The sequence below is a fragment of the Pteropus alecto genome, unplaced genomic scaffold (assembly GCF_000325575.1).
Source record: "Pteropus alecto unplaced genomic scaffold, ASM32557v1 scaffold288, whole genome shotgun sequence".
Lineage (NCBI taxonomy): Eukaryota > Metazoa > Chordata > Mammalia > Chiroptera > Pteropodidae > Pteropus > Pteropus alecto.
In genome coordinates, this window is record NW_006442124.1 from 148,216 (window position 1) to 157,537 (window position 9,322).

At 40.4% G+C, this 9,322-nt stretch overlaps 1 protein-coding gene across 1 annotated transcript in view; it reads right to left on the reverse strand.

Annotated features, from left to right (window-relative positions):
- RNF149 (ring finger protein 149) overlaps positions 1–1,695 on the reverse strand; it is a 40,239-nt gene extending 38,544 nt beyond the window's left edge. The window contains exon 1 of the mRNA XM_025039102.1: positions 1,649–1,695. Within this exon, the coding sequence (XP_024894870.1) occupies positions 1,649–1,695 (47 nt within the window). The remainder of the gene's footprint in view (positions 1–1,648) is intronic.
- Positions 1,696–9,322: the final 7,627 nt, after the last annotated feature.

A 9,322-nucleotide genomic window follows, 5' to 3' on the forward strand; every position in this document is an offset into this window, starting at 1 on the left:
GGCCCCGCCGCCGGGCTCACGAGGAGGTGGGCGGGACAGGGGCTGGGCGATTCCCAGGTGCCAGAGGACACGCGCGTTGTGAGGACGCCGAGGAGCGCGCAGAAGCGAGCCCGGCCACCGAGCCCGGGAAAAGCAAGACGGGCGGTGGGCGGGGCCACGGCGCACGCGCACCTGGCGGAGCGGAGGGGCGGGATGACTGGAGGGACTGGGCTCCGGGCCCCTCCCCTCCCAGCTCCGGCGAGGCGCCCGCGGACCGGAACGAGCCGGCGGAGGAGAGAGTGCGGGCAACCGGTGCGGTGCTTTCGCTCGCCAGGCCCTATGGCCTGGGGCCGAGTTTGTGCAAGAGGACTTCTGCCGTTCCGGAACCCGAGGAGGTGGCCTCCCGAAAAACGGGAAGCTTCTCCGCTAGGCGCGGGGGCGCGATTATGTAAAATTACTTAGCGGATGTCTATGAAGAATTTACTGTGCAAAGCACACGGAGAAGGCCTTGCTCATCTAACACAGTTAAAAATCCAATTTAAAAAACAATCCAAAGCTACAACCATGTTTTCCAGATATCCGTTGTTACTACTTTTGTAATGCTAATTGATTCCTTAACCTTAGGGCTTTTCTCAAGTGCTGTAGTTTTTAAAAATAAGTGTATCAAACATGAATTGTACAATAAGTAAATAAAAAGAAAAGGATTTGTTGTTTGGATGATGTAAATACTGGGTGAAAAAAAATGGATACCAAGCCTTACTGCTGCAGGAAATCACTGACTCATCTTTGTACAAGAATCTGTAATGGTAGGAAGTAGGTGTTGCCACTCACATCAGCTGTTTTTGTTGGGCCTTAAAACCTCTCACCGTTCCTCTTTGTTACCAGTCTTGTTCGGACTGCATTTTTAAAATTGTGCTCCAAAATGCGGTCTGGCCCACAGTCTGTAAGTTTTTCTTGAAGTTGGAGTCTCTTCTCCCTTTCCTATCAGGAAACTAGTTTTAAAAGCCTGAAAGGAACCCAGGCTTAAAGCTTCCTCTGTCCCAGGCCTAGAATAAGGGATATAAAGTATGGTGGTCATGGCAGGATAGGGGACAGGTCCTAGGATCCCCATCGTGGGCTCCAGCGAAACAAATACTTTCAGTCCCCACAACAAGCCTTTGCGGTTTCAGGCTGTGTTTTGCAAATTCATTTCCTTCTTCCTGAAATCCTTCTGCTCCTGGCTCTTGTCCTGCAAACACCAACTTAGTCTTCACTTTTCAACTCAAAAGCTGTATCTTCTGTGAAAGCTTCACTGATTCCTAAAAGCAAACAGGCGGTCCTCCTAGTTCCCATGTTGCTCATGAGCAGATTGTGCTTACTTACTCGTTAGTCTTGGACTGGCAGTACTGTCTTCCAAATGCAGTTTTTAGCCTTCTTGTAATACTATAAGTTTCCTGAGGGCCAGGATTGTGTCTTTGCCATTTCCATGAGCCTACCTCAGCTAGTAGTGTCAATGTTTGTTAAATAAACAAAATACTCTTTATTGAGGCTTGTTCAGAGAAGTCCAACAGGCTAATAGGAACAGGTCTTAGAGCTGTTGAGCCCTTAGGGCCACGCTAGCTTCTCTGTTTTTGTTTTCCATTACCAGTTCCAGGCCTCAGCTGGTTACCTCACAATCCAAAGCCGTCACCTCCCACTCAGACCCCGAAGGCCTTCATCTCCTGTACCAGCTACCATGTGCCACTCGGTCTCTTCAATTCCCCTTACCTACTGTCCTAGAAGAAAAGCTGATAGGCCTCACCCCATCACACTTTATGCTGGGGGGTGGGGGTGAGGCAGGTGTCATTATCTTTTCTTTTAATTGTTTTGTTATGGAAAATTTCAAATGTTTCCAAAAGAGAGACTAGTATAATGAAGTTTTATGCACTTATAACTTAGATTCAACAATGATCAATGGGTGGTTTCATTTTAAGTATATCCCAGCCACTTCCACTTGCCTCTATTAGGTTATTTTGAAGGATATCCCAGACATTGAGAGGGAGCAGAGTTTACAACCCCCAAGTATGCCTTTTGAGGATATTGATTATTTTAGGCTGGTTATTTTTAAGAAATAAAAAACTCAGAAAAAAAACTTTGACACCCTTTCCCCCTTTACCCGCTTAAAGGAATTCAAATAGAAAAACCTGCTTCAGAAAAGGAACTCTAGCAGATTTACCTTAGCATGTAAGAATTAAGTGCAGCAGACAGGGAGGATCCAAGCAAATCCCTTTGTTGGACTCCTGTCCTACCGTTTCTGGGTGGCCTGGCAAGAATTTGTTTACCACATATTTGCCCTTTCTCATCTACCTGTGAATTGCCTGCTTTCCCTTTGAAATCTCAGACCCCTGGCTCCAGCTCTTTTGAGTTGAGGCACATAAACCTCAACTGCCCAGTGTTCCTGGGTCCCACATTCTTTGGCAGCCCTCATAGGTACATATGTAATATATTTGTTAATTTTTTCCTGTCAATCTGTCTCATGTTAATTTGATTATTAGTCCAGTCATAAAAATTTAGAAGGGTGGAAAGAAAACTACAAATTTCCCAATTATCTCCTAAATATTATTTTACATTTAGTTAATTTGGATCAGAGTTCAAATAATCACACGTTGCAGTTGGTCGAAGTGTCTCTCAAGTTTCTTTTATTCATTGTTTTTTTCTTTTCTATTTTTTTTTTTTTTTGAAGAAATTGGATGATTTGTTCTATATAATTTCCCACATTCTGTATTTGGCTGATTACATCGGCTGATGATAATTTAGCATATTTCTCTATCCTGTATATTTCTGTAAACTGGTGGTCAAGTGATCTGATCTGATTCAGCTTGGATTTGGGGGCAAGAATACTTCATAGGTGGTGCTGGATACTTCCATCTGGAAACACATCATGTTGGGGTGGCTTTCTTTTCTGTAATGTTAGTGGCCGTTAATGATCATAACCTAAATCTATTATTTCACTAAGGGTTTAGAAAATAGCAATATTCTATTCCTATCATTCCTTCTTTATTTGCTGGAATACTTAATTAAAGAGAAACTACCTGTCACCAAAAATGGGTTACCTTGAGGTCCAATTTGTATAGTAGAGCCAAATTAAATGTTTCTTTTTTTATCAATTTTCAAAATAATGAATCCTTAACTCCCTACAAAGATTCAGTCCTTCGCTGTTATTCTTTTTGAAGCCCAAATTCTCCCATCGATGGACTTTTAAGATACCTTCTTTGCATTCTGAAGTCAGCCATTTCTCTAGGGAACTTTTTTGGGGGTAGTGTGCTGGCTGGAAAATTACTGCTTGGCTATCGCCCATGGGAACATAGGCTATCACCCATGGGAACATAACATTCTAACAATAAGTTTTCTGCTTCTGTACCCCCGCTTGCACAACCGACCTGTGGGTTGACAGGTAGTGAATAGGAGAAAAATAGACCTTTGTGTTTAAGACAGAATGAGTAATGGGATTTAGGGCTTAAAAACCCTGTACCTCTACATTTCGGGGCTGCTTAATTTGGGGTCTGTGTACCCCTGGCACACCTAGCTAGCTGAATAAAGAGTGTGTTTCCTATAACTCACTGATTTCTGGTGGTCCGTGTGTCTTTTGGGGGCTGGCGGCTACAACAGTAGGAAATGTTTTTTTTAGAGACTATAATCCATTCCCTGGCTTTAAAAAAATAATTATATAAATAATACATGTTTGTTGTAAAAGAAAGAAAGATCATAATTATAATTATATCATATTTATACCAGAGAAATAATGTCAAATTTTGGTAAAGCACATTCCAGTCTTTTTTCTACATCCTTATAAATATTTTTTTAATGACAAAATACAAGGCATATTGTTTATTTGCCTTTTAAAAACTCAGCAAAGTCTCATGAACTTTTTTCTATCCCATGAATGCACTTCTCCATGATCATTTAAATGAGTACATGGTATTTCATCATTTGAAAGCAGCAGTTTTTATAATCAGTTCCTGTTTTTGGACATACGAGTTGTTTTTTATTTTTTCATATTATAAATAAAAACTTATTATATGGAAATTTTTACAAAATTTTTCATATTTATAATACCATATTATAATATTTAAAATTGATCAATATTTATCAATGAAAATTTGCATTTATTTAATTCTTACCCCATAGGATCACTTCCTAATAGTGAAATTGCTAGACCTAAGGATAAGCACAATAAAAAAATTCTTTTTAATGTAATAGTCTCATGATTCAAAATTCAGAGGTTACAAATACAGTATAGTCTTTGCAATCCTTGTCCCAGCTACCCCACACCGAGAAACCAGTGTTACTAGTTTCTTGCTGATCGTTTCAATATGACCAATTTTATAATTATACAAATTAATTTATATATTTACTTTTCATTCCTTTTTTCCACAAGTGGTCAAATATTGTAACCTACTTCACACCTTGCATTTTTCACCTATTTATTTGTTGAAGATCTTTGCATAATGATTCATAAAGAGCGAACTTCCTTAGGCTATATAGTGTCTCTTATGAATGTTCCATCTATTTAACCAGTCTCCAACTCATGGATATTTAGGTTATCAACCTTTTGCCATTACAGACAATTTTTCAATAAATAACCTTACACATATGCCCATTTACACATTTGTCTAAAGGATAGTTTTCTAGAAGTGGAATTGGTGGGTGCAGAGGTTAGTGCATTTGTAATTTGGGTAGATATTGCCAAAAGGCTCTCCCACAGAGGTTTTACCAAATTCCGTTCCATCAGTGACATCAGAGAGTACTTTCCAATGTAGTGTGTTAGCAAAATTTTCAACTTTCCCAATGTGACGGGCAAATAATATAATGGTTTTATTTGGGTATGCATCATTTTATTGGTTTTTATTCAAATTGACTCCCTGTTCCCTTTTTATTTTGCTATTGATCATTACTGAGAAAGAGATGAGGAACTTTTAAAAATAGCAAATATGGGAAAGTTCTCAGTTATTTTGTTCCCGCTCCTTGATAATTGTTAAGTCAGTGGTTCTTACCTTGGTTGTACCTACAAATCTCCTGGGCTGCTTTTTAAAAATAGCAAGGCCGAAACCATTGTACATTTACAATGGTGAATACGTGACATTATGCATTTGGCAAAACCACAGAACTGTGTAATTCAAAGGGTGAACCCTAATGTAAACTCTGGACTTTAGTTAGTAATATTGTACCAATATTCATCAATTCATCAGTGTTCAGCAGTTGTAATAAATATACCATACCAATGCAAGATATTAATAGCAGGGGAGCCTGTGAGGGGGTGGAGGGTGGGGGTAGGGGGACATATGGGAACTCTTTGTACTTCCTGTTCAATTTTTCTGTAAACATAAAACTGCTCTAAGAAATAGTCTATTAAAAACAAAAGACAAACACACACACACACATACACCCCAAGGCCCACTTCCCTTAGAGATTCTGATAAGTGGACTGGAGTGGAGCCAGGCCTAGATGTTATTTAAAAGGATCTTAGGTGTTGCTGTGATCATGGAAGACCTAACAGCCTTTCACCCAGGTCCCACCCCAGACAGGTTAAATTAGACTCTCTGCAGATGCAACCCAGGCATCTCGAGGTCACAAAAAGTTCCCCAGATCATTGTGATGTGCAGTCAGTCCTAGTGTGAAGCAATTAGGTAGTGTTTCAATCCTGGTCTGAGCCTAGAAGATCTTTGATGGGGCATCTGGGGATCTTCCTTTTCGCAAGCACATCTGGTCAAGGAGGATAGCTCCAGTTGGCTGTAAGTGTCCCCCAAAGGGTGGTCCTCCAACTAGCAGTATTGGCATCACCTGGAAATTTGTTAGAAATGCAAATTCTTGGGTCCCACCCCAGACGTACTGAATCCTAAACTGGGGAGGGTGACCAGGGAGGAGGGTTCAACAGTGGATTTTAACAAGCCCCCAGGGGATTCTGATGCACACCCCTATTTGAGAACCACTGATCTAATCACCTGAAAACAATTCCTCTTGGTGCCTGGATTTTGACCTTGCCCCTTGAGAAATGATAAACTAGCATTATACTTATAGATGGCTTACTTTGCCACGCCCTCACATTAGCTGTAATAGATCCTTAAGGGACTTGCAACTTTCAAAGTTGTCATTAAGAACACACTTAAATATGTAATATACCAAAGTTTAGTTTATTCAAACCAGAAACTTTATAATTGTACTAGCCTTTTCTTTCCTGTTTTCCTCTTTTTACCCAGGCCCCACCCCAGATTAGTTAAATCAGACTCTCTGGAGGTTCTAGAGATAGATATTTTATCTCTACAGATATTTTAACTTTTTCAAAATGGTATTAATTGGGAAAGTTGTAATTCTGTGTTGGGCTTACTCAAATAATACTGTACAAACGAAGCCAGTGCCACCCATCAGTGTGACTGAGGATTTCCTTCTTAGGGTGCATAAATTCTCTAATAAAGAAATACCTTAGTGGGTAAGGCTGATACAGGACAGGACAAATTTCTCCGATTTGGTAGGAGGAGACCAAGCCTGCACTGAGAGAAGAAGAGGGTCCTTTGGCAGAGAGTGTAGAAAGAATTCAACACATACTCCAAAGTTAGAATCAAAAGGAAAGTTTAGTAGAAAAGAGGTAACACTCCACTGACAGAACGTGGTCTCCTCTCAAAGGCAGAGAGTAAGACACTGAGAGGGACAGTGACAGTAGAGAGAGACAAGGACAATGAGAGAGAGTAAAGGCCTGAGAGGGACCCTGGGTGTTCAGGGAATTCAGTTCCTATGTCATTCTTTAGTTCCCATTTCCTTTGATATGGACATATAGTGAGGAAGGGGAAGGTATGTAGTGTGAAAAGGTAAGAACTTGTAGAGTGAAAGGCTTGCTGGCAGTTCCCAGCCTTTAATCCATAGGTTCCCCACAGTTTTGGCCATAGGGAATGACTCTTGGTTCCTGTTTTCCCTTCACAGGTGTGGGGAATGAGTCATTAGCAGTCCCAGCAGAAATCTTCCTTTGTTCTGCAGGTGTCCTCCTGGCCTGGCTGCAGGGCTGATCAGCATATTGTAGTCTCTGATTGTGGCTTGATTAACATTTTAATTCTCTTGTCTTCTCCTTACATTAATAAGACTGAAAGCATTTTATATCATAATCCCCAATTAAAGAATTTTGTTTTCATTGAAATGGCTCTTGGTCTCATTTATTGACTTTAAGGTACATGTAGTGGGGGAGAATCTCAGTTTCCAATTTTACAGTCTCAGGTATGTAAGAAGTCTCCAGTTCTTTGTTCTTTTAGACTTTTATGTAGTGCTGGGATTTTCTTTCTTTCCTTTTTTTTTTAATACAAATAAATCAGACCGTGGGCTCAGTACTATGATGTGTGTGTCACTCAGCACTGGGTCCCTCAAAATGTGGTAGACTTCAGCGGGGTCAAAAATCCAGGGTGGGGCTGGGTGGGTGGGGGGCTCCCACTACGGACACATTGACCTCTCCCTGTCAAGGTCTCTGGTGGTGCTTTAAAGTCCCTTTCCACATTGCTTCCCTATCTGTCATGGGCGGCTGGAGGAGTCTCTGCTGGGCCGGGGAGCCCTTGACCACCTCACCTGAGATCTCAATAGCCTCCCTCCTGTGTGGCCTTGGAACTTTGCCTATCTCCAGGACTGGCTCCCTCTTTTTCTACTTATCCCCACAGGCACACTATTCACCCCTTGGCCTCTGGAATCTTCCCATATACCAGGAGTTCTCACACTTTAATGTGTGTATTCACTGTATGAAGAACTTGTTAAAAGAGTTTCCTGGGCCTTACCTTGAGAGATTCTGGATCAAAGGCTGGATGAATTCACATTTCTAACAGGCCTTCTGATTTCTTTTTCTTTAAGACTGGCTAGGACCCCCTTCAAAGGGTGTCAGAGCTTTAGAACAAAATTTCCAGAGGCAAAGGAACATGAAGTCATGCACCTGCTTGAATTGGGGAAGGGTGTAGGATGATGTGAGCAAAGAGAGGTGAACAAACAAATTAGTATTTTGCAATAAATATTATCAATTTGAAATGACAAAATTTGATTCTGCTACTAAAATATCACTTATCTGATTTATATGTGGACTATACACATATTGGAATTCTGTTGAGATTGAAAAAAGGTTTTTAAAGAAACTTAAACACCTTTTCCTAGATGGCAGGGACAGTGGCTCTCAAATTGCATACCCAGATAAGCAGTGATAAATAAGTGAATGAATTAATTAATGATAACATTAAAACTGAAAAACACACATATTCATCTTCACACAACCCAAGTATGTCTAAAAAAGAACTTGAGTGGACATCATGTAATTAATTGTTCATAGAGGAATGGTGGTTGTTCTCAGTGTTGGTACTATCAGTGAATAAGAATTTTCTGAATTTAGTTTTATTTCACTATGAATTTAAAAATCCTTTTTCCTATATTAAACATTTTCTTTGATGTACTTGTATGGTTTTATTGGTAATATAATAAATATTACAAGATTAAATAAAACCTGGGTTGTTAGGTCTATAAAATCTTTTGAGTTCTGTCTAGGTGTGTAGGTGCATGTAAGGCAGAGGACACCAAGGCACAAAGAAGAGACCTTTGCTAGGCTCCATTGCTCATCTGGCCTCCTAGATGGATCACCAGAGTCTCCAGAAGCACCTGCCCCAGGCCGAACGTCTACTGGACTTAATTCAAACCAGAAAATCCAGGGTGACTCCTGAGAAGAAGAAATCTCCTGAGGCTCATTGCAGTCTCAGTGTAGGCCTACAGTGGCTTCAGTGGACCAGGCCCTCTAGGTGCCTAGAGGCCTCTCTTAACTTTTCAATCACTATTTGAAATAAGCATTAATGAAAGAGCCCATCAATATGCCACCTTGGGCAGGGAGTGGTTTGGTAATGTCTATCATTAGGCCATGAACTGGAGCACTAGCAAACATCCTCACCAGGGTTGAATCAAGCTGTAATTAAACCCAGGCCTGGGCACCCCTTTACACAGTAGCCTGGCTACTACCTCTTTAGTCTTCTAAACACTGCCAGCATTATAAATGATGAATAAAACTTGACACCCTTCTCTAAAAATTCCCCATGATGAATTTTTAGGAAGAAAATTTCTGCCAGCATTTCTGGGGTTCCTGCTTGTCTGTGATGCCAACTCTGGCATCCTCCCTTGGGATGTGTCAAATTGTTTGCAATATACTAGGTCATCGCTGCCTAGGAGAAATACAATATGCACCACATATATAAATTTAAATTTTTTAGTAGCCACATTAAAAAAGTAAAAAGGAAACAAATGAAAATAATATTAATAATATATTTTACTCAGCCCAATATACTCAAAATGTTTCAACATATAAGCAATATAAAAATACTTGAGA